General features: G+C 33.3%; 2 protein-coding genes across 3 annotated transcripts in view; one reads left to right on the top strand and one right to left on the bottom strand.

Annotated features, from left to right (window-relative positions):
- The first annotated feature begins 1175 nt into the window (after positions 1-1175).
- Positions 1176-22316, top strand: LOC106063656 (sodium/potassium-transporting ATPase subunit beta-1-interacting protein-like). The gene is made up of 6 exons (XM_013222095.2): positions 1176-1451; positions 9728-9865; positions 13333-13413; positions 16303-16518; positions 17204-17264; positions 18837-22316. The coding sequence occupies exons 1-6, from the start codon at positions 1293-1295 to the stop codon at positions 19241-19243; spliced, it is 1062 nt and encodes a 353-aa protein (XP_013077549.1). The 5' UTR covers positions 1176-1292; the 3' UTR covers positions 19244-22316.
- A 2451-nt stretch (positions 22317-24767) lies between these two features.
- The window catches only part of LOC106063655 (uncharacterized), a 36865-nt gene continuing 34711 nt past the window's right edge, over positions 24768-26921 (bottom strand). The window contains exon 20 of one of the 2 annotated variants that reach the window (XM_056015831.1): positions 24768-26793. In XM_056015831.1, coding sequence (XP_055871806.1) covers positions 26650-26793 — 144 coding nt within the window. In that variant the 3' untranslated portion in view covers positions 24768-26649. The remainder of the gene's footprint in view (positions 26794-26921) is intronic. The other variant, XM_056015830.1, reaches the window with a different exon arrangement.

Here is a 26921-nt window from a genome sequence, read left to right on the forward strand (position 1 = left end):
GTCTGCCGTACCCTACCCAGCGTAACTGCCGGACCATAAAAAGTCCCTCTATATACTTTATTCATTTAGTAATAGCACTTATCAGAAAGTTTCAAAATCATCTAATAAATTATTCATATACAAACTACTTTCGATACGTTATTAAAATTTACACAAAGCTTTTGAGGACAGAGATGATTGGACGCCCATCATGTGGCATACAATTTGAGGTCCGGATTGTTAAGAAATGTCCGGACCGATTTTGACACCCAGTCCGCCCTTGCTACTTATGCATTTAAAAAAAATGCATGTCACAGTGTAGTATGGGTTTTAGCAGTCGCACACATTGTACAGCCTAGTAAGTCCTGGGCTACCTCTTCCCTCTTTTATAAGCCTACCTCTGGTGCTATATGATGAGGACTGACACGTCGGGGAGCTCTTTGCTTATTACTTTCCTTTTTGTGGCACCACTGAACCGTAGATGCCCTACTAAATGGAGAATCCCCATCCATTCATTCTCAAACTCCGCCTTCCTCTTCTTATTTTCCCGCCGTTTTTTTTTTTTTTACATGTTGTAAATTGTCACTTTTCAAAATCAACATCCATTAGTGAAGATTCAAAGTCAAGATGGCCAAATGTTATTCACATACTATATATATAGATTATATATATATATTTCTTTATTTCGTATAAAATAAGCCTTAAGACGCTAGGCCCTATTTCAAAAAAGATGATTACGTCGTACGTCTCATGCATCTACATAATTTTAACTTGAATCTAGATCTAGAATTTGCAAATAATTTCGATACGTCTAGATCTACATGCTAGCGACTACTAGATATGTAACTCGGAAAGGCTCTTTTAAAATGAGTCACGTGATGCGGGAATTTAATCGGTTTCCCACTCATACCTAATCGGAATTCCTAGTTCTATGCCTCATAGGCTTAGGCTTCGGGAAGATACAAAGTTCACACCGGACTTCGGTAGTTTACAGAGACAAATGTATTAAGCCGCCAGCCAGCTTGTTTTTTAATTTATTTAAATCTTACTATCTTTAGCAGCATACTCATAAACTATGTTAAAAAAGATAAAGTTTTAAATAGATCTAGAATCTCATCCTATTTTTGTTTGTATGTTTTTGTTTTTAAGCAAAATTATAGAATTTAAATATAGAACTCTTTTTTTTTAGCTATAGTAAATAGTTTATTGCTGTAAATTGTCATCGACAATAGTGTCAGTGTGTCACACAAGTGGTCCATTGGATTATTTCTGATTTGTTTTACTTTCATTAGTTGGATGATTAAAGCCATGACATGAAAGTTTTTCTAATTACCCCCGTATCTATGAAAAACTTTAAATATAGTTATCTTTATGACGACAGAAATATACGCTTCAGTAATATGCAAACGGCAGAAAAATGCCTGACGAAGGCTCTCCGTACAACACTTGTTGTTTTGTTTGTGCTGCAACTGGTAAGTGACTAATCACTACTGACACTACAGTTACAGTGTACAGTCTAGATTAGACTAGATCTATAAAATAATAAATAAATCAGACTCACAAGAATCTTTGATTTCAATCTAATCTAGAATCTTAGTCTAACACAGCAATGAATGTGTAGCAGTCTAGCCTAGAATTAGTAGAAATAGTAGAATAGATGGCCTAGAATGAAAGATGCAGAATCTAGATCTAGATTAGATTATGGATTAAAATAAAAATAAATAGATTATACATCTAGATCTAGAAAGTTACCTAAAAATCTAGAGTTTGAGTTAGATCAGTAGAGATGAGTATACTCATTATTATTCATATACTCACATAGGGTTCCACGACAATTCGTTCACTGACATTTCGTTCACCGACAAATCGTTCACGACTTTTCGTTCACGCGACTATTCGTTCACCAGACATTTCGTTCACCCGACAATTCGTTCACGCGACATATCGCTCACGGACTATTCGCTCACAGACAACTTGTTCACCGACAACTTGTTCATCGACAGTTGGTTCACGACAAATCGTTCACGCGACAAATCGTTCACGCGACTATTCGTTCACGGCACGGACAAATCGTTCACAGACAAATTGTTCACTAGATAGTAACATATTGTTAATATTATATATTTTCGTTGCGTGTTTAATTTATTTACATTAAAACTTTTGTAGCTATTATTTCCAAATGCAAAAAATTTCTAGAGATCAGGTCAAATCCGAGTTTATTAAATTTCGTTGTTGTTGTTGTTGTTAATATTTTGTTATTGAGGACAGTATGTGATAAAATATATACTTAAAAGAAAAAAAGAGATCTTACAAGCTAGCTGAAAAATGTAAACGGGCCCTCACTTTACAATAGGTAACATTTTTACTTTCACCTTTAATATACCTTTACACCCCCCTTTTTTTTTTCATCTACCGGGAATCTACCCATTCATCTGGATACTCTAGTTAACACCTAGTGGAGTGCTAGTCAGACTGGCTCCTCTGGAAGTAATCAAACTTTATTGGACATTGCCTATACACATGTTCAATCTGTTAACATTGAAAATATCTACTAGACACTAGTATAGTACTTTCCATCAAGTTTAAAAGGAGTTCTATTTTATTTTTATTTTAGTTAACTTGTTTCTATATGTGACCACCCATTGGTAGACTAATTTGATTGCTTGGACTTCAATATAAAATTTATGGAAACAATTTGGCTTTGTTGTATTGCGATAAATTATAATTTTTTGATGGGGAACCTAAATATTTCCTAGTGTTGTATATGTAATTAGTTGTTTTTTTCTTAGATGTCTTAATTGATAAGTATTAACCTTAGATCTGTATCTAGTATGTGACGTTCAGAGTTCAATAGTGAAACCATATATTGTACCAAATCTAGTACCATTGTTAAAAATCTAAATTATCTCTCGTAAAAACACTGACAGGATTGTGGAATAAATACTAGTGTGTCTGTGCGTATATTTGTTTTTGTTAATAAGATGTCAATAAAATTAATTAATTAAACATCTGGACCGCTATTAAGAAGATAAGCAAATATGGGTAGGCTACATGACGGACTTGAGTGTAAAAGAAGGCCTACATGTTGAAAGTAAAAATGTTACCTATAGTTGTTAATTATGATCTAGGTTCACAGTCAGCAATAAACAAACAACAACCAATAGTGTCATGGCGGAGAATGATACTTTATTATATTGAACGCGTGCACCTTTGCGCACCATATCAACATCCCCTTTTCTTTAAAAAAAAAATAAAAAAAATAAAACATTTCGGGGAGTATCATAGAAAAAAAAAAAAAAAAAACCACAACATAAACAACTAAACATAACATACATGTATACGCTTCAATCAATATGAAACATATCACATTTAAAAATCAACATTCAATAGTTCATTAAGACACATAGTCATTGAATCTTGTCGGTTTCTTCAACTGATCCCTTGGTCGCAGGGAATGATGAGTTGATGAGTGGCGAACGTGTTGATCCTGAGTTCTATTGTCCTGTATGTTGTTATCAGTATCGGGAAATATATCTTCTTCTGTTTCTCTGTTCGGGTTAATATGTACTCTGTTTCTTTGGTACACTGCACCATTGTCACCTCGAATAATGTAAGCTCTCTGATTGACTTGAGACTGGATTCTTCCACGTCTCCATGTAGGGTCATTAGGAGATTGGAAATAGACCATCTGTCCAGTTTTCAGCTGACTTAAATTTCTTGACCTCTTATCATAAGATGTTTTTACACTCATCTGACGTTTTTCTTTCCTTCTCATAATGTTCTCTTGACATGTAGAAATCTTAATGTTACTCCTTTTGTTTAGTATCAGTGTTCGAGTCATCCGACCAAAAAAACATCTGAACTGGGCTTAGATTTGTGTCTTGCCTTGGAGTATTTCTAAATTCCAGAAGAGCTTCATAAGCATCTGACTTTGATTCTCTAGATTTCTTCATTATGTTCTTCAAAATTTTAACTGCTGACTCAGCCTTTCCATTGGATTGATGGTGTCCTGGAGAAGATTTCAAACGAGTCACTCCCCATTCCATCATAAATTTGGAAAAATATTCCGATGTGAACTGAGGTCCGCTATCAGATATACAAACTTTGGGCACCCCATATCTTGCAAATAAAACTTTCAGTTTCTTTATAATTGCGTGTGTTGTTGTCAACTGCATGTTTTCTACCTCTATGAAATTTGAATAATAGTCCACTATGGCTAGATATTGTTGGTCACACATTTGAAATAAATCAATTCCAATCTTGTCCCACGGATTAGAACCTATTTCGTGCTGTATTAATTCTTCTCTCTGATTTGCTGGTTTATTTTTCTGACAAATGTAGCATGAGTTGGCTATTTCCTGTATTCGAGCTGATAATCCAGGCCAGAAAACTGTTTCTTTTGCTCTTCTTTTCATTGAGTCTACTCCCAGATGTGCTGCATGGAGTTTTTCTTCTATTTCCTTGCGAAGTGATATCGGTATGATTATTTGTTCTCCTTTCAACAGGAGTCCGTCTTCGTATGTTAACATGTCTCTAAGTGAAAATATTGTTTGAGTTCAGGTAAACTATTATGTTTGTCTGGCCATCCATTTAGGATATACTGAATACGTGTTTGCAATGTTCTATCTTTCTCTGTCTCGATTCTGACTTTCTCCAGCACTGCATCTGGTATTGCCAGTCCCACTGTATTGACACAAACATCAGGGATATCACTCTTTTCCTCTGATGGGTCTCTACTCAAAGTATCAGCTATGAACAAATTTTTGCCTTTGACATATTGAAACTGGATATCGTAACGATAAAGACGCATCATTAGACTTTGTAGCCTTCTCGGAGCAGAACTGAGTGGTTTTTGAAGGATGTTTTCCAGTGGTTTATGGTCATTCTGAACTATAACTGTCCTGCCATACGTATACTGGTCAAAACGTTCCAAACCAACAACCACTGCTAACAATTCTTTTTCAATCTGTGCCCATCTTTTCTGAGTATCAGTTAATGATCTAGAAGCATATGCTATTGGACTGCCATCTTGTAATAACGCTGCTCCTAACCCATTTTGGCTACTATCTGCTTGTAATGTAAGCTCTTTGTTAGGGTCAAAATATATCAATGTGCCATGAGTCGATATTTTCTGTTTTATCTTGTTGAAAGCTCGTGTGCATTGATCAGACCAAACAAATGGTGTGTTCTTTCTGACCAACTCTGTTATGGGCTGTAAATCTGTCGACAAGTCTGGAACAAATCTTGCAAGATATTGAACCATGCCACAGAATCTTCGGACTGATGAAATATCTTTTGGAGCATTCAAACTCAAAATCGCAGATACTTTGTTCGGGTCTGGTTTTATTCCTGCTTCTGTAATAATATGACCCAAAAAATTAATTTCAGCTGTTCTAAAAACAGACTTTTCATGGTTCAGTTTAATCTTCTTTTCTTGACATCTCTTCATCAGCTCTCTTAGGTTAATATCATGATTTCTGAGTGCTTCTTCTTTCGTTCTTCCTCTTCCTACCACTATAATATCATCAACGTAATTGAAACAGCCTTTCAGTCCTTCTAGTGCTAGATTTAATCGTCTCTGAAAAATTTCTGAACTCACTTTCAGTCCAAATGGTAATCGTTTCCATTTGTATCTACCAAAAAGGGTTATCATTGCTGTCAAATTAGATGACGCTGTGTCTAGTCTGACATGCCAGAAAGCTTCTTGCACATCCAATTTGCTGAATATTTTGGCATCGTTCAAATCTGCCAATATGTCATCTAAAGTAGCAAGATTATAGAATTCCCTTAGTAAAACTTTATTCAGGGCTTGTGGATCTATGCAGATCCTAATTTTTCCATTAGCTTTTTCCACAATTGCCATCTGACTCACCCACTCTGTAGGCTCTATCACTGGTTCTATGATTCCTCTCTGCACTAGGGTCTTTAACTCCTCCTTAACTCTTTCTTGTAAAGCAATAGGGATCTTTCTACACGGCAGAACCTTGGGCTTAATGCTGCTATCAATCTTTAAAGACACTTCTCCTAAGTCACCCAAATCATCAGTAAACTTTGGACTACAGTCTTCTTCTTGGTTATTCACTACTGATGCTATGAACCTATCTTTATTGACTTTGATTAACTTCATTCTTGTTAAAGTTTCATGACCTAGAAGGCATGCTAGATTATTTGGTACAACTATATATTCCACCTCAAATGTTTCGTTAGTTTTCTCATTTCTCGTCGTTAGAGTGGCTTTCCCTAAGGGTCTCATTTCAGTCTTATTCCACATTAGTAATCTTTGCGTTGCCTTTTCTATCTGATTCTTATTTACGTATTTTTCCTGGATGGTATTTACATCAGCTCCACTATCTATTTGAAACCTTACACGGTGACCATTTACTGTCATAACTGCTGTCATCCTTTTCGTTTTGTGGTTCTCCAAAGACATCACCCATTCATTTTTTACCATCATGACATCATCTCTTGTGTCCGACTGTATCTGTCTTTCATCGTTATTAGACATATCATCTGACACCTGCTGAATTTTCTTTTTGCCCATTACAGCAAAATGATGTCTCCCCTTGCATGCTAGGCACATTTTACCCCATGCAGGGCACTTTTCTTTAATGTATTCGTGAATCTTTCCACAATACCTGCATTTACCTTTCTGAATGTTTGTTCTTGAAGGTGTTGATACTTTCTCAATGATTGGAGGGTCGGCTTGCATTTGTCTCAACTGTTTGTTGGCAGTCTCGTACGCTCTGCAAATGTCTCTGCACCTTTCCAATGTGAGACTACTATCTTGTAGCAATTTCATTTTGAGGCATTCATGTCTAATACCAAGAACTACTCTGTCTCTAATCAAGCTATCTTCCAGGCGTTCAAAACAACACGTTTTTGCTAGTCTTCTCAGATTTGTTATGTTTTGAAAAATATATCCTTAAACAACTTGTAGCAAAAGTCAATAACAGCCTAGACCCTCACCAATTTGCATACAAAGCAGCTAGAGGAACTGAGGATGCCATTCTATTGCTTTTGGACCAGCTTTATAAGCATATACCCAAAACATATGCACGAGTCCTCTTCGTAGATTTCTCCTCGGCTTTCAATACCATACAGCCACATCTAATGATAAACAAACTGAGTAACTTAAATGTAAGCCCTTACTTGCAAGCATGGGTTCTAAACTTTTTAACCCAACGGCCCCAGTATGTTAAAGTCAACAACACCAAATCGTCAACTCGAGTACTATGTACGGGTGCTCCACAAGGTTGTGTACTTTCTCCTGTGCTATACACTCTTTACACTAATGACATAAGAAGCATCTATGACTCAGTTAAACTCATTAAATTCGCTGATGATACTGCCATAGTCGGTCTTATTTCAGGAGACGAAACTCAGTATTGAAGCTCGATGGAAGAGTTTACAAACTGGTGCACCGACAACTTTCTAGAACTGAATGTAACAAAAACTAAAGAACTTATAATAGATTTTAGAAAGAAAAAACAAACTATACGTGAACTGCAAATAAACACTACATCTATAGAACAAAAACAAAACAAGAACGGAGCGGTACAAAAACTCGTTCGTACCTCACTCGGTCAGACTCTATCACCGCCACTCATTGATCAGGAAACAAGAAAAGCACCAAGATACCTGTGTGTAGTCGCTGAATGAACTCTTTATGTTGTCTGTTGTATTTATGTGTATTTTTCTGTTGTGTTGTCTTTATATGAGAAACGAGTCCTTGTAATCACAACAAATTTCCGTAAGGATCAATAAAGCAGTCTTAGTCTTAGTCTTAGTCTTGTCAATGTCCTCGCCTTCTTGCTGTTCACGAGTATTGAACACATAGCGCTCATAAGTTTCATTCGTTTTTCCAACGCAAAAACTTTCAAATTTGTTCACTATTTCTTCCATCTTTCTTTCTTTTCCCTTCTCAATTTCAAGACCTTCATATATGTCCATCGCTTTTGTCCCTATAATTGTTAGAAAGGTGGCCACTCTGACCTCCTCTGATTCTTCCGACAATTTAGTGGCTAACTCATAGTTTCGCCAGCTCCGGTGAAACTTTTGCCAATTAGCGGCCATGTTTTCTTCTACCTCGAGCGGCTCGGGTACAGGAAGGAAATTTCTAGCTGCCATTGCACGGCGTAGCCTTGAATTGTTGCCTATTTATTATTGCAAACAATAAACCTTTATATACTTATTAATGATTACCTCTGATCATTAATATACCGCTGCCACCATGTTAATTATGATCTAGGTTCACAGTCAGCAATAAACAAACAACCAATAGTGTCATGGCGGAGAATGATACTTTATTATATTGAACGCGTGCACCTTTGCGCACCATATCAACAATAGTAAAGTGAGGGCCCATTTAAATGTTTCAGCTTGCTTGTAAGATTTCTTTTTTCTTTTAAGTATATATTTTATCACATACTGTCCTCATTAACAAAATATCAACAACAAACAAAAAATTAACAAAGAATTTCGGATTAGGCCTGATCTTTAGCATTTTTTTGTTTTTGGAAATATCCAGTGAACGATTTGTCTGTGAACAATTTGTCTGTGAACGAATTGTTAGTGAACGATTTGTCGCGTGAACGATTTGTCGTGAACCAACTGTCGGTGAACAAGTTGTCAGTGAACAAGTTGTCTGTGAGCGAATAGTCCGTAAGCGATATGTCGCGTGAACGAATTGTCGGGTGAACGAATAGTCGCGTGAACGAAAAGTCGTGAACGATTTGTCGGTGAACGAAATGTCAGTGAACGAATTGTCGTGTCCCCCTCACATAGATAGACAGTCATAGATCTAGTGAAATCTAGTGATAGTATATACATTTTAAATTATAATTTATTATATAGATCTAGATCTAGAGACTATTCTAGCTAGACTCTAAAATACTCTCTATTCTCTAAAATATACAGTTACAGTATACAGGATGTGATGGATCAGATAGAAATCTAGTCTATCTCTTTAGACTTTAGTTACTTTAGATCTATTATTATACTGTAGATATATATATATAGATCTACTATAAATAAGTATAACTATAGATAAAATAGATTCTAATAAATATAGTCAATTTAGAGTAATTTAGACTTTAGACTATTATCTATCTAAAAATTATAATATTATATTTAATCATCTTTAATCTCTTAGTCACTGATTTTTTACTGATTTATCAAGTCCAAGACTACTCAACTGTCGTACAGGATTCAAATGAAATTTTAATATACAGCTTCCTTTTACCTCCTAGGTGATCACTAAACAATTTTGACACAAATGATAGATTCACAACAGTGACAACCTGACCACCACCTTACATGAAAAACTGCAAGCTTTCTATCAAACCTATGTATTTTATTTTCTGTATTTCCCCAGCAGGCAGCATTCTATATTATTATAAAGTATAAATAGAACTATCATTGTTTATACTATCTAAATTGTATATAGATAGAGTTGCTAATGCACTTAAATATAATTTTGCAAGCAAGATGATGTTTTATAGTTTATAGTTTTCCTAATGCAATTTAAAAAATGATATACCTTGTCCATTCTTGGGCTTCAATCTCTAGAAATTATTTTATGAATGATAAGATCTGCTTCTATTCTAAAAAGATGTTGCTAAGAGTCTGATATTTTCTTTCAGAAATAAAGTAGATTTATCTAGTCAAAAACTTAATTTAAAATTAAGTAGAGAAACAAAAATTTTGCTTAGGAAAAAAAGACTTATGTATCATGAATTGAATGTTTCAGCTCAGCACAGTAGAACGCCAAGTATTTGACTTTTTGGGCTACATGTGGGCACCCATCATCGGAAACTTCTTTCAAATCATTGTTGTCATACTTGGCATATTTGGAGCTTGTAATTTTTACAGATCTTTCATTGTTGTGGTAAGTCTATAATAAATTTAATGTTTTGTAATGTCTGTAAATATCAATCTGACAAAAAAGTTAATTAGCATCACATGTTGTTCCTAAGACGAAATAGCATAATGTTATGTTTGCCTTTTTCAAATATTTTAATGACACCTACATATATTGATTGGGTGGCTCATAATCTTCTTTTTTTTTCTGGGGCTAGCCATTCTTATTTCAGTTTGAAATTTAAGCCTCAGCCAAGGTGAATAAATAAAAAGGTCTTTGTCTCAAACTGGCCACACATTTTCTTAAGAGACATTTACAGATATACAGTGAACTCATTAAATCGCCTAGTAATATGGAGACTTTTGCTTATACTTATAATGCCTATATATTAAGTAATTTATGTTGTTAGTAATAGATTTTCTAGTCTCTTGACTAATGCAAGTTTCAAGTGTATTCATTTCTTCAGCCATTGTACTTTAAGAATTTATCAATAGAAAATTAATTGGAATATGTACATTTACTCGGCAGTGCTAGTTAAGGGGGTACCCACTTTTGCATTACAGGTGCATCGCTGAAACACTATTGATGATTAAAGTACAACTAACTGTTTATTTGTTTGTTTTTTAGCATAATTTGAATGTTTTTATTGTATTAAGCTGCTAGATAGAGAAAATGAAGTTATTGAGCACTTGCATTATCTTTGCGCTCAGTTTAAAAATTGGGACCTGTAACACTACTGGTAAAAGTTTTTTAAGTAAGATTTTTTTATAAGACAATAGAATAAATTTTATGCTATTCTTCCATTATAGCTAAATATATAGGCTATAATTTGCTGCAATATTATATCTCAACAATAATTCAACTATTTATTATAACATGATTATTATATCAGAAGATGTTGGGGGTGTTACAATGGGACACCAATTTGAAATATAATAAATTTTTTTCAATATATGCTGAAACAATTTTTTTAGTCTGTAAATTATACATTACCAATTATTCTTTTATTAGTGATTCACATAATAGTTTTCTAGAACCACAAATGTATGTACTAGTAGGCCTTTGTGTGTGTGTTCAGCAATCCTTGAAAAATATAGTAGACATAACTTCCTTAAACATGACCTAATCACAGACTAAAAGGTGCAGCTTTCTGACTTTCAATGCACCAAGAAAAAAGATTTAGAACTAGGTTTATATATATAAATTAAAATATAAAGTAGATTTAAATCTACAATAGCCCTAGACCTAGAATTTAATAATCTAAATCAAGACTTGTTCAGTGTCCAGTGAAGCACCACAAACAATGATAAAACAATAAGGTTTACATTAACTTAGATTCTAAGTATTCTAGATAAAACTTGAGAATAATAAGCTTAATTCATATTGTACTTCAAAACTTTGGAGAGAAAAAATTTGGGACACCATGTCTATTAATGTCTCCTGTTAATTACTATATGTAGCCTTTTCCCTAGAAAATGGCATTACTTATGTACTTAGCAGTATTAGAGATACCATTAAGAAATTCCCATTACATTAATAGTTTTGTTTAAAAAAAATGTAGTCCTTTTTTGTCAAGCGCATTTGAGGTACTTCACCTGGGACACAAAGACTTATTTTACAAAAGTTATTATATAAATTTTTACAGTTTTAAAGAAAAAACTACACTGTAAATTAATTATTGATGCTTTTAGTAACAGAAACACACTAGGAAGCAGACAGCTTTTACTTAGTATACAATTGATAGAGGTTTAAAATTCTAAGTCTAGTGGGACACCATGTGATTAATTGTGAGATTTTAATTAGAATTTTTTGATATATATATATATATATATATATATATATATATATATATATATATATATATATATCATGTATGTCAGTGTACTAGTTTTGTGATGTGCATGTATTTTCATTAAGTTATTATGTAAGTGTGTCAAAAGTCTTTAGTATAAAATATCAAAGGTTTTGTAATTGAAAGTCTTTAACCCATCTATGCAGTGTTCCATATATATATATATATATTATATTAGAAAACTGACTTATGGTAGTTATATTGATCAAGGCCACCAAAGGGAATGATTTTTTACTCAAGTTAGATTTCTTTGGATACTCGTTATCATTTTGTGCAGTTAGTCACAGCATTGCATAGATTGGTGTGTTGCAGTCTTCTCAAAAAAGTAATTTAATGAAGGCAAATGAATATAATTTTCCTGAACTATGTCAAACAATTTTTTGTTCTATTACATCTCTGTAATAGTGATGATGTGGTTCTGTGTAAAGAATGTAACTAATTTTATCATTGTCATATTAGTTATAGACTTCTAATTTTGCATGTTCCAATTTTGGAACACTAGGCAAATTGTAACGGATGCATATGTAAGTCAGATGTAACTGACATATTTCTAAAGATGATTATTTATCCTAAATGCATGCATACCTTCTTGAGTGTATTATGGTTGCAAGTTCGGTACATAACATCCGCCACAACAATAACATGTATCACAGACTCAATGACCAAGTTGACTCAAGGTGAACTTCAAACAAATGTTTATTACAGAATGGGCTACAGTCTAGTCTGTCACTGTAAAACGATATTATCCCCTCAAGAGTCTAGCAGTAACTGATTTCTATAGGTCAATCTTAACCTCTAACCCCAAAGTCTATGTTGTCATTCTAAAATATCCGTTCACTGTCAGTACATTAAAGTGCGCCACCCAACTAACTAAACTAGCTATCTAACAAAATCCAGTACCACTGTTAATAGCTTTTACTTGTACACCTGTGTAATCTCTCTGAAAATGCTTTGGGAACAAGGAACAGTTGCATGTAATGTACTCTGTAGTGCTGCCATGCCATGTGACAGCTTTGAAACCATATTTTCAAACTTGCATGTTGCTGACAATGCAAATTTGTATCCAATGAACAAGTTTTCCAAGCTGTCACCTCTCATAAAAGAATTTAATCTTATGCATAAAATTCATTTCAAATTAAAACATATTTCGGCCTTGATCCATCATGTTTTCTTATTTCAGTCGCCATGGGTGCAAACAATTTATTAGCGGTAAGACTATTTGCTTCTGCTTCAAGTTCTAGGTCTGGTGGCACTTGCTTGGGCTACATTTGCTGGTTTCAGTCCTTTCTGGTCAAATGCAGAGATGATAAGCTTATTATGAGGAAAACTGTGCTGATGCTATTTTAAACCTGCCTAGAGTTCCAAGTTTTTAATGCCTCATAACTCAACAATGGAATCTAATAATTTTTTTTTCTTTCTTCAAATTCTTGTTTTGTACATTTTTCTACATAACATGTATGTTAGTTTCATGTAAAACAAAAACAAAAAAGATTTTAACCTTCTGCACAAATGGTTTTTATAAAGTAACCCTTTGCTGTCATATTGATTATTCTTTGAATGCATTTTAATACAACAAAATCTTTGTTAAAATAAAATATTTTCTAATACTTAACCTAGCTCATGTCTTTCTTGTACTCCACAGTATGCTACATGGAATTTACTTTGGCTTGGGTGGAATATTTTTGTGATCTGTTTATATCTGGAGGTTGGAATACTCAACAGAGTAAGTCTTTTTTTTTTTTTCTATGCCTTCTCATCCAAAACTGGCCTATTCATATATTTACATTATATGCAACCAGCTGTGACTGATGGTTATAAAAAAAAATGATGTCTGTGTTGAGCACAGAGGTATTGAAAGACAGGCGCGCTTTTTTTTATGAGGTAAAAAATAAAAAGAAAATTATTGCTTTCTAAAGTGTAAATAAAAGTTGTGACTCCTCAATGACATGAAGCAGAGTGAATTGTAAGAAGTAATCTTTTAAATAGTATGTACAGGGAGTTGTAAAAGTAGGTATACATTTAAAAAAAAAAAGAGAGAAAACATGTATATATTTACTGCATTTATTATAAATAGATACAAACAAACTAATGTCGCACTAATATTTCCTTTCAAATAAAGGATTGATTATGTTTAATTGAGCAAGTATATACTTTAACATATTTCTTTTTAATTTTGTTACATTAATTCAATGTTTTGTTTTTAAAGCTAATTTTTTCTTCTTCTTCTTCATCGTTCTCATTGTTATGTTGGAGTGTTCATATGACTAGACCAATACATGAGATGAACTGCGCAGTGGTTTCCAAATCAGGGAGCTCTCCATATAGTTTTCTTTCTATTGGGGTGATTTGGGGCCAATGTCTTATATGGGCCTCTTGGTAGAGAGAGCAGTTTTGGAGGACATGGTCGGCATTTTCTGGTGATACTCCACATGGGCAGATTTCACTGGTTCCAATTTTGAGCTTCCGGAACATGTGTTGTCGCATTCTGTTGTGCCCGGTCCTTAGTTGAAAGATTAGACGTTGGTCTTGTCGGGATAGCTTATAGTAAGCGTCATCTTTCTTGTGATTTGGATGAGAGCTCGTCCATTTCTCATTTATTTTATCTACAATTAATTTCTTCATTTCTTCTGGATAGAGTGCAGAGTTTACTTGTGAGTTTGTTCTCCCACTCTTGGCGAGTGTGTCAGCCTTCTCATTTCCTGCTAGTTGTATGTGAGCTGGTATCCATTGAATAACAGTTTTTTTGCTGTTGTGGTTGAGCTTTGTGAGTGCTGTTCTGAGGTTTTTAATATAAGGGGAATCAGAGTTTTGCAGGCTTTGGAGGGTTGTTTTTGCGTCTGTTAGAAAGACAATCTGACTGTGAGGGGAACTTGGATGATTTGCTAGCATGGTAGCAGCTAGTGCTAGTGCTTCCCTTTCTGCTCTGTGACTGTCAGAGAGCTCTCCAGTTGCAAAGGATTTTCTAGTTTTCCTCCATCTGGCCATTCGATAAGTATTCCAGCTCCTCCATTTGTGGTGGCTTTATGGGATGAGCCATCCGTGTAAACTCTGATCCACTGATTGCTAGGGTAATTGTTATGTAGAAAACAGTTCACTATTTCCTTGAGCTCTGTTGGTCTGTAATCAGATTTTCTTTTTATGTTTTCAATATGGTCCCTTATAGTAGGAAGAGGGCTTTCGTCCCAGGGTGGAGATTCATAATAGTGTATAGAGGATTCCAGAGTAATTTTTTCAAGTTGGTGTTTCTTTTTTAGGTTTAGAGATTCCTGTATGAAATTGGTCCTTTTGAGACGTTTTTTGGTGCCAGTTTTGTGGATTTTTGTTCTGAGTGGGTGCCTCTCCAAGGTTTCCAATTTAGTGAATTGGGAAAGGATTTTTATTTCTCTTCTTTCATCCAGCTAATTGAATACAAGCTTAGAAAAATAACATTGCTTTTTTTTTCTATTAATTAAAATTCTTTCATGAGAGAACTTGTCAGACAGAAAGAAATCTGCATTAGTTAAAAAAAAATTGATTTCATAACTTGCATTAATGTAGCTTCTCTGCGGCTTTCTTGTTATTATGCTATAAAACCAAAAGCCCTCACTGACACACTAGTCTTCCAATTGACTTAGAAAAATATGAAATTTTCTATTTTTTTCTTTTGTTGTTCTTGGAATAATGTAGTATTCACAGAGATCAATTCACCCTACTTTTATCTTAAAATACAGGAGTTTTGAAACGTCATGGTGAAACAAAAAAAAAAACATAAAGTATAAGCAACAGTATTTTTATAGCATATATACTTCTTTTTTTTTTTTTTTTCTTAATGGAAGTGCATGTTTAGTTATAAAAGAATAACAGTTAAAATGCTATTTATAGAATGGAATGGAGTAGATCTATATTATGGCACCAACACTGGACTTTTAACCCATAAAGCAAATGTCTTTTAATATTTTATCCTTGAAGAAAGAAGTACAACAGATTGGCTAAAGATAGTTTTAATATAAATGTACTGCTGTCAGTGCAGGTATAGGCTTTTAGGGTCACAGTAGACTAAATTCATATCCAATCCAACACTGGATTGAATTTTCAAATCAATATTTCACTGGTCGATTGACTTTTCAATGCTTGGCAACCATGAAAATATTACTAATATGACAAATTCTCAAAGTTCATTAGTTTTATATCGTTAATGGACTATTAGTACATATAGTACAAACACAAATATATATATTAACTCTATAGCTCACACTTAATAAAAACACTTTCAACATAGCTGAAATTAAGTAAAAATAATGTCTCAAACCTAAATAATGAGCTGCTAAGTATTTTCATTATATATATATTCTTACGCTGATAATTCCTTTAATTTTTAAAAAATAAGTAATATACTGAACGAAAAAGGCCTAACTTGTTACATATATAAGAATGTTTGTAAACTTGTTTTTAACATGTTTACATAACGAAACTTTTTTTAAGGCTTTTAAGTTTAGAAAGTTGTTTTAAGTATTTATTACAGCATTATATTGGCTACTATTGTTAGACTTAAACAATTGTATTATTTTTTTGACCTACGTAGTACCAACAGTTTTTTTTTTTTATCAATTTTATTTCAATGTTTACTTTGTAGAATCAAGGACGCTATATTTTAACCATTGGTACTGAAAGTAAAAGCTGGTGGTTGGAGCATGGAATTGGCTGTGAGGTGACCAACTCCAGCTGGGAGGAGGAAGAAATAGAAGTAGAATCTGGACGCAAAATACCGCCAGAGTCTTTTGTAGTGGGCTGTATATTACAGTACTACTACGTGGAGGTGATCCATGCTGCTATCCAGTGTTTGTTGTCTGTAAGTAAATAGATCACATAAACACACAACAGTGGGTCAAAGTAACAGCTAGTCAAGGTTTTTAGAATTATTAAAGTTGGAAAATGTTTTGTACTTGATAACAATGTGTTTACTTCCTCCTAAAAAGAATGCTTTGAATGTAAATGTATTGATGTCTTCTATTTAGGTCGCAACTTAAAAGTAAGTTTGAAATAAACAATAGATATCTTCTGTTTTCATATTTACCTCACTAGCAGAGTGATTAGTATGTTCGTATGAGGAGGCATGAGCCATAAGTTTGTTTGAATTCAGGTGGTTTCTTTTTAAAAAAAAAACAAAATAAAATTTTTATATAAATGCTTAGAAAAATTTATTACAGTAAAATTCAACCAAATATTCCTTTCTCTCTCTCTCTCTCTCCCCAAATTTCCCAACTTGTCCAGATAAGTGATAGGATCATAGCATATTGAGAAAGCTGTAAGCATGAAATAGCTCTTAACAAAAACAATTGGTAAAAATATTTCTAATCACTCAGATTTATTGTTGTTGGTCTAGATCTATTACAAATTTAATTACATGACTGATCCAAACTAAGTGATAAAACTACACTTCATATAAGCTTTGTTGTTTTGTGGTTTTTTTTTCCTCTTTAAAGTATTTTTTTATGTTTTTCTTGTTATAATGTCATGTTGTTTCTTCTCTTCAGCTTGGTGGATTTATTGCATCCTGTGTTTGCATATACTCCTATATTGAAGAAGATGACCCAAGTAAGTACTCCTTGAACCATGCATGCTACTCATACCCTGACCAGTCCCACCTCTCTGGTCAACATCATCTAGACTCATCCTTGTTGTTGACCCCTCGCTATCGCATGTTCCAGTCTCACCAACACTTGCCCTCCCTTCCTGACATTGCTTTCCCATATTCGCCTATGTTGCTCAAATGTGGCAACGTCCTGACACGGCCCAGGGTTCTTGGGGTTTCAAATTATGTTGGCCAGGATCGTTCGAAGGGGCGATCATTTAGAAAGTTTTCTCAGCCTGTGAATAGTCAACACTTGGCTTCTTATCAGTACGATGCTGTGATGACTTCATTCATCAGGACTCCTCCAGCTGCAGGTAGTGGCTCAAGATCTTCATGTTTCTTCAAGAATAGGTGTTTCCTGAGTGAGCCAACATTGATAGATGAGCAGTTACTTAAAGATGACAGCAGAGATGTTCCCCTGAATCCTTGTGACTCACCCAGGCTGGTACTGGGGATGGGAGCACTTGACTATGAGTCTGATGATGAAGTTTTTGTCTTGCAGACTGAACTATAATTAAACCCAGCATGGAGGATTAGTTTTAGAGATACTTGGATTTATCTCAGTTTGTGTCTTGACTTTTTTTTTTCTAAATCATATTGAGTGTCTATTATATGTGTAATTAGTCTGTTAAAAGTTGCAGAATATGTTTTGGGAATCTCAATATTTCATTGAATTATTCTTAAAGTAGCTTGTTCTTTCAGTTATTTAGAATCTGTTGAATTATTTGCTTTAGGAAACAATTTATGAAAGCAAGTTTCTAGCATTATGGTTGTTTCATAGTTATCTTTAATAACCTTCTTTTTTTGTTATTAAAAAACCCAATGCCTTCCTAATGAACAAGTAAAGTATAAGTAAAGGCTTTGAAACTGTTACATAAGGCATGGTACTATTTTCTTTCTATTCGCATGAATCCTTTCTATTTGACTTGGGATAACAATAACTTTGTTCCAATAGTTTATTTTAACAAGAAACCTTGATATGTCCAAGTTTTTCTTGCTTATAAGTTTCTTAATGTTTATCAATATTATTTTGTTTACCTGCTGACACGCTTGTTCACCCTGAAATTCATTTTGTTTCACACACTAAGTATTACATTTATTTATACTTTTTTGTTAAAAAGACACACAATGTGGCAGCACTATTGAAAAGTTCGAGTCATGCATGGTTAGAAACCTTACTCTTATTTTATTTCTGTTTTTTAACATTGTTATTTGTTGTTTTAATACATACTACTTCACAACTATGCTTTTATGTACTGCAAAATTCTTTAAAAGTTAATTAATAGCGTAATGGTTCAAACAAATTTTGTTCATAAATCAACATATAATAAACAACTGCAGAATAGAAAAATGAAAATAATGTTTTGATTTACGGAAGAGCAGCAGATTTTACTATGAGTAATTGTCTTGTAAAAGAATTAACATTATCCATGTAAATGATAAAAAAAAAACATTTAATTTTTTAATGTCTTGTTTAATTCAATTCTAATTTTGAAATTCTTTAAATGTAATTTGTTCACTTCTTTGTTTTGTAGTGAGCTCAGCCAATGATGAGTTAGAGTTTGTGAAAATGCGCTATAGAACACCAACACATGTTTCTGCATTTCATAACGAGCGTGAGGACATGGCATTTGATAACATCAACCTCACCACAGAGCTTTCTCCACATTCCTCTCCCGGGCCTAGGCAAAGAGGAGAACGTGAAATGCCCCCAAGCTATGATTCAACCATGAGGAATAATGCCACGGCTGCTGCCAACCACTACTATGCCTCCGAGAGGCAGAGCATCCGCAGCAAGGCCAGCACCCGCTCCAAACGGTCCACCCACAGGCAAGTCAGCGGTAACAGTAACAGCGCCACATACAGCGAGCCGGTAAGGGACTTGCCCTGGGTGCAGATCACTCCTTTGAGTGATAGTCACATGATTCGACATTACCCTTGAACACTGGATATATATTTTTTGGATTTATACATTGTCATTTCTTGTACACTGAAACAAAAATGTGAGTACTGATATTTCATTCTTTCTGCTCAAATTTATTTTAATAAGTTTGGTGCTATTGTGGGTTATTTTGTAAAAGGCATTGAAGCAATGTTTCATTCTTCAATTTTTGCAAGTTTTGCTTTAAAATTCTTTTAGTCTGCATATTTAATATATTGAACATAGGAATTTTTTTAAGCTTAAAAGTTTTTTTGTTTTTTTTTTCTGAAATTTATGTTAATTTTTCCAAGGATAGCAACAAATATTGTTATTCAATAAATCTCTTTCTGTTTGTCCATAAATCGGTGGACATCTCAGAAGTGGTGTCAGACTTTCATTGACATAAAATTGTGTACATATTTTTTCTTTTTTTATATCAGCACATATATTTCAGCAAGTGCTAAATAGTTTCTTTTATGCAAACCTTATGGATGTGAATAAAACAATTTGTACAATAGAAAGTTTGTGAAGTTGTGAAGGGCCCATCATTGCAAACAAATCTCTTGTCCATGTATGTTGATAATGTTTTTTGTTGATGTCTGCAATTTGTAAATTTTGTTGTTGTTGTAATCATTGTTCATACAAATATTGCAGAAAAGGCGCTATTCATCTCAATCCCTTGAGGATAAATATAAGAAACTATAAATTGTACTGCTTTCATTTTGAACAATGCCAAGAATCTCTCATTCATATTTATTATTTTCTTAAATTTGTATTGGAATTCCATTTAACTTGAAAGTTGTTATTGAGGGTGCAGTGATCATACTCTATTTATAATTAACTTTTAAAAAGTTATTCTACTTTTTAATGATGTTTGTAAACATTCCAAGAAAACTAAAAAGTGAACCTATAGATATATTTTATGAACAACTTATATTTATTATGCTTGAATCAATTGGATAAATTGTGAATGTAGAATTCAAATCTATGTGTTTGATAAATATATTAATAAAAATGACATTTTAATTTCTTTTTAGTGAAAACAATTACTCAAAAAATTTAACAAACAGAAAAATTTTTTTTTTTAAAGAAAATGTTGCTTCTTAAGGAAGCCGGATTGCTAGCTATCTATTAATTGTGGTATTACCATTGTAGAGATGTCATTTTTTTTTAAAGAGAACTAGGTTCTGTCTCAGGAAATTGTACTTGTGATAAAAGCTTCAAATTGATACAAAATTCACTCTCTTCTGTACAAATTTGGAACGTTATATTTGTGAAAATTGATTTCTAAGATGAAAATATATTTATTACATTGTTACCAAAAACTTCATAATTATCAGGTGGTGTGTGTGTGTGTTTGTTTACCTACAAAGATTAAGTTTGTGTTGAAAACAGATTGATACGTATACATATTTGAACTACTTAAGTCATGTATAATGCAATACAGAGGGTGACTCCACATGATACATAAATACAACACACCAGTTTTTTCTCCTAACTTCTTTCTTAATTAACAAGTCTTCTTATTTTCTAATTTGTTGCATCAAGATAAGCAGTCAAGCATTTCAAGGTCTTTTTTCAATAATTGGCATGTACATGTTCTCTAATCTCTATTATATATATATATATGTTGAGTTCTGCTAGGTGACTTTGATCAGTGCTAGGTGCTGAATTATTCTGTTGTCTTGTACATTCTTGGTCCTCTTCTTGTAATATGTGCAATTAACTTTTCTTTTAACTATCCTTCAGTCATTGTAAGTCACTAATTTGAGAAACACAGTTCAACCCTACAAAATTACATTGCTGTTGTCTCTTCATGTTTGGGTGTTAGAACTGATCTTCAGTGGTGAAGATAATTTGTTTGCTTGTGTGTATATTGTTTAAGTGATGAATAAAAGTAAATTGTTAAAACACTTAGATTTTTGTTTTTAATGTATATTATAATGACCTCTTATGGGTTAGATGTTTATTTAAAATTAAATATTTTTTTTAGATAACGATATAGGTTGGTAAACCTTCTTTCTATAATGCTAATCTCTTATCGGTTTCAGGCTGAACAGAGCTAAATCTGCACATAAGGCAACATATTGCAAAATATTTCAATGCTTAAAAATAAACACTGTACTAGTTTTTAGAAAAATGTCAATATTAAATGTAAACAGAATCCCCTTTTTTATTTTATTTTTAGATTCTATTTTGTTACAATTTTCTCCTAGACCAACACCAGAACCTAAAATAATGGTCTAATTTATTATGCTAATATTTAGCCATGTTGAACCTGAAAATATAAACTTCTTTCCTGCATTTCAGTCTTTACATCTTTCTTGTTTCACTTTCACCTCAACTTTTGCTGTGCTTTCATCATTAGTATAATGACAAGACTCTCACTAGTACTAGTGTGTTAACAAGTTTGCTTTTTTTTTTTTTTTTTTTCTACTTACCCCAGCTTGCATCTGATGCACATTATATTTTGTTTAGAAACATTTTTTTTAGTCATTGAAAGATTTAGGAATAGGCATATATATATATTAGTTTATTTAAGATGTTATTGTAATTACTTTGTTAACCTTTACTATTATAATACATCATGACTGTCACTCTTACAGTACAAGAGTATAGGATGCATTAATGTAATGATAGTTTTTGTCTCCCTTTATTTTTGCTTTATAAAGAGAGATGCTAGGAAATGTATTGTGATCCAACTGTATTAAAACCAATTAAAAGATGGTAATGTGTTAGATAATCTAAAAGGTCAGGTGTTGATTATTTAATTAACCATTGATTTTGGTAGTAAGTCTATCAACCTACTTTCTTTAAATGTGCTCTACTATGTCTATGCCACACAAAAGTTTTTTTTTTTTTTTTTGGAGTGACTGATAATGAGTGCAAATTGAACTAAGTTAATATTTATGTTGTTTGTTATTTAAACTTTCCAAGCAAAACATGTACATTTTATGTCAAAAAGATGTTTTATGGTTGACTTATAAGTGTGAATAATAGATTTCTACAGTTTGCAAATTGTTTTGTATATAAACTGAACTCATTATGCATTGCTGATATCAACATAGACCTGTCAATAAAGAAATGAACTGAATGAGAACTTTGAATGTTTGTGGTTTGACTGTTCGTGTTTGTGTTGAACAATATGAGTGGCACACAAACCACTTGGCAGTGAACCTAATTGAGAGGGTTGAGATTGAGTTGCATTATCGACTTAGTATTCAAGATTGAACTGAGCTGGATTTCCTAAGCCCCTAAAGCCAGCAAAGAAAAGTCTTCTTTATAGCCCCTTACCCCCATGTCAATAGTGATTAGACTTGACTAGAGCAAAACTGGATATGAATCACTAGGAGGAGGGAATAACTGAATTAAAACATTGCAAAGAAAATTCATGGGAAAATTAGGGATTTTAAACATAAAAAAAAAATTGTCTGAAAATTAGTTGAAAAAATTGATTTGATTCATAAAATGCACACTCTAAGTCCAAAGGTATGGGCCTTTTTATGACCAATCGTAGTACAAAAACAAAATCAACTAATTTTCGGAAACCATGCACTTAATATGGTTAATGGTAGCTGATAAGATTTTAACCTACTACCTTTTATTGGACTGTCATTAAGCTTACAACTTTAAAAACGCAATTTTTTTTTAGCAGGATACAAAATCATGTCCTACATTTACATATTTTTTATCTTGATATATCCATTTTTCCAAGACTTGATTATTTGTATGGCTTCTCAGCCTATTAAACTAAGTAGGAAGAGTAATTTATTACATTTTCCTGTGAATGGACCAGAAGTTCAACGCTAATGAAATTTTTTTTTCGAAAAAGCTAAGCTAATTACAGGTTTTTGAGTTCATTCTCAGCCAAACTCTCATTTGTAAACAAGAACGCTGGTATGGAAGTGAACTCAATGCTACGTTTCTCAGCTTTAGTTTTTTAGACGCTGTCTTATATTCTTCTTGCCTGCCTCAGACTTGCTGATCTCCGTCTTGACAGGTCTGGGCAACAACAAATTCTCCACCTGTATGGTGACATACTTTCACTACGCTAAACAGCATGGTTTAGTTAGTATGCTGGAATTCAATATAACAATAATCTCGAACCCAAATACAATAATCTAGAACCCAAATACAATTATACAATAATCTAGAACCCAAATACATAGAGTGAGTGATGCAGAGATAGGCGACACAAAGACAATGTGTATTTTGTTCAGAAGTAAGTTAACAACTTAACATGCTACAAAGATATTAATATTTTGAAAAAAAAACTTGCGCCTTTGGCGTGGAACTTTCAGTGTTGTGATTCAGACTACGAGGCAAAGACCGAACCTACCATGTTTTGAAGGATTCGGCTTTTCAATGCGAAGATCGGACCTCACATCCATCTTCGAGTTCCTAGGAAATGAGATTGTGCAGTTGAAGTGCCACCTTCTAGAAACATTGTCAACTATGTAGCTGCATAGTGTGGACAAAATGTAGATATGATTTATGAACAGTAGCTTAGTTCAATACAAATGCATTAAAACTAGATTTATGAAAGAAGTTCTTTGTTAAATGGAGAATAGTGGCTGACAGTTCTTGATCCCCAAGTACGTGCAGTCAGACCCGCCCCATTCAACATGTTGGCTTTATCTAGAGCAACATTTCCACAGTGGTCCCCTAACCATATGACTAAACCATATATTGATGTTAAGTCTAATATGAGATTTACTTAGGAGTTCAATTACAGATCTACACTGGGATCAATACATGACAATATACAGGAAGTTGTAGGTTAAACTCTGAGAACCACTTGCTAGTGTAGTGGGATTTTATGTAGCTGAAGACATCCCTTTGGATTTGCAGTTTATTAGATAATATTGTTTTTTTTTTTTTTTTACTTAACATTGCTGTATATAGTACATAGAAAATAAACCGTGAGGAGAGCTATGGTGTATACTTTTGTGTCACAGCTGACATCAAGTAGGTTGTAAGCTTATCACCGAGGCTCAATATGCATCATCATAACACCTCTTTATTTTAAAACATTAATAAGCCTTAACGAATAGCTTAGATTATAATGCAATGTGCTGTTTACACCATTAAAAAGTAGATATCCAGTTGTCACGCTGGGGTGGCAATGATTAGTCTAGCAACCTCTTTGTTCCACTTAAATGCGCGAATAAATTAAGTACCGGTACTAGAACCTCAATCAGCGAATGAAAACAGCTCTTACAGAGGTCAATGGCTGCCAGCTGCTGGTGAGGGAAAAGTAGTTCCCAAGTTGATCATTATAGTGCACCTCTGTTACGCTGTTTTAAGCTAGCCAAAATAGATCGCCATCTATAATATTGCATATAATATCTTATAACATCCGGGTTAAGATGTCACAGTCGTAGCATCATCTCACCTCTTCAAGTGGTTCCGTCTTAGGCAGGCATATAGGTCACCAACCAGCTTCCTCCAGGTATTTAATTACATTAATTACTTGAACACAAGGAACAAAAAGAGGAAAATTATATTTTAATTTAATAGTTTTATATACATAATATATGAATCTATAACATACAGCAATAGAATTTCTGATACATTTCTTGACAAATAAAATAAAGAAACATTTTTCTATGGAAAAATAAGTAGATGTGATCATAAAATCCAATAATTATAAATAAGATTTTTGCCCTTAAATTATATAGTGTATAGTTCATTATAATATTTTCTAAATTATTAGAATGCTATGCATTTTTTAGTTTTAGTAAGGGCTGATATTATGAACAAAAATTGTTTGAAGCAGAAAATGAAATTAACCATACCAACTCATTAAAAGTAGTATTTTACAGGACTATCTGGAGATTCAGGTTTATTAGAATGTTTTTTTTATTCTCCAAAGTCTTTAAAAACCTGACCTTGAAAAGTTTCAGTGTTTGTTTTGACAAATAAATCATAACAAATAGTGATTTCTGTTTCTGTGTGGGGGTTTAATTACATAACAACCTATGCACAGAAATAGTTTATACCAATTTCATTCATATATTTTAAATATACATCAAAACCTGTGAAGAAAGTCTAACAAATTTAAAGCATTCAGTTCAATATTTACATTCAGGGGAGGCCATCAAGTGAAAAACAAAAGACACACTTGTGCAAACAAATATTTCAACAATCACATCACACAGTGAGTCACATCACACAGTGATAGTAATACAACTATGACCTCCTTCAGCAGTGATGAGACTCTGGGCATTAGCTTTGGTCGGAATGATGTGTCCAAAGGAACAACTGGTCCCAATGCAGTTTGGGATCAGTGGCGTCACAGGTTCTGCCAGGATGTAGCACTATTATATAGAAATGAATCTTGAAGCACTAATATTATACTAATATTGTGACAAGAGAGATAAATGAGCTTGTCAAAGTTGAATGCAACCTACACTGCTGAAACAATGTACGGTGGAAAAACTTTAATTTTATTACAAAAATAACACAAAGAATACATTGGAAATACATTTATTTTCGTGATCCAATGCAAGAACCCTATAAAAACTTCTTTTGCTTATGTGGTCAGTAGTTTACAAGGTTTTTATGTGACCAGCACAAAAAACAAACCTAATTTCAACTTCCTCCAACTATTTTCAATGCTTACTATGCGCTATGTAAACTGAGAAACATTTTTACATTTTCACAAACAATGATACACAAAAATGTAACTGTGACCAGTGTAAGACTTTAACCTGCTAACCTCTGTTGAGATTTATGAACTCAAAATTCATATAATCTAGGCCTATAAAAATAAAATAAATACATGAATAATGATTGATGTTTAAAACTATAGCTCAGCTCATCAAGTTGGTCTGTCAATCACTTGTTGTAGCTGGTAGATTCAGTAATGTGGGAATAGATCACAGTTTGGTAATACAATTCTTATCACAATGCTTCTCATTCATCCACCACAATTTATGGATTTCACTGTAGGCCCATTTACAAGATCATGTCCCCTGTCTAGTTAAAACATTTGTATGCTCACAATCTACAATTTTATGAATGCCAAAGAAACTAAGCCAAAACAATTCTAAACTAATCAATGAATAGCTTGTGGTATGCAACACATTAAAAGCTGTTGAAAACATTATTGATGTCCAGATCAGTGCTGTGCAGTCCAGGTTGCTGATAAGAGGAAGTTTGAATCTTGCTTGATTTCATCCACTATGTAGTTATAGTTCCAAAAGGAATCTCTGTAACAAAACATAGTTCTTCTCAAATGTAACAGCTGAAAAGTTTCCATTCCAATGTACATACATGTACAGAAACATTTCACCAATCAAGAGATGTACATACATGTACAGAAACATTTCATCAATCAAGGGATGTACATACATGTACAGAAACATTTCATCAATGAAGGGATTTACATACATGTACAGAAACATTTCACCAATCATTTCTTGCTATCTTCTTTCTTGCTTTAAATATTGTTTCGCTGACTTCTTGTGTGGTAACAAAACAGGTGAAAGGTTGTCCAGCCGGAGAAGGCCAGCCTGACCACCTGATGCCAACCACAAGCAGGCAGAAACATTTGGATTGAAACGGACCTGAAAAAAAAATCCACTTGTTAAGCATTTAAAACTAGCTAAAGATAATAGAAAACATAGAATTCAAACATACTGAAAATAATAAAAATAAAATCTTGAATGCTAAACTAATTTATTTATTTTTTTAC

The sequence above is a fragment of the Biomphalaria glabrata genome, chromosome 17 (assembly GCF_947242115.1).
Source record: "Biomphalaria glabrata chromosome 17, xgBioGlab47.1, whole genome shotgun sequence".
Taxonomy (NCBI): domain Eukaryota; kingdom Metazoa; phylum Mollusca; class Gastropoda; family Planorbidae; genus Biomphalaria; species Biomphalaria glabrata.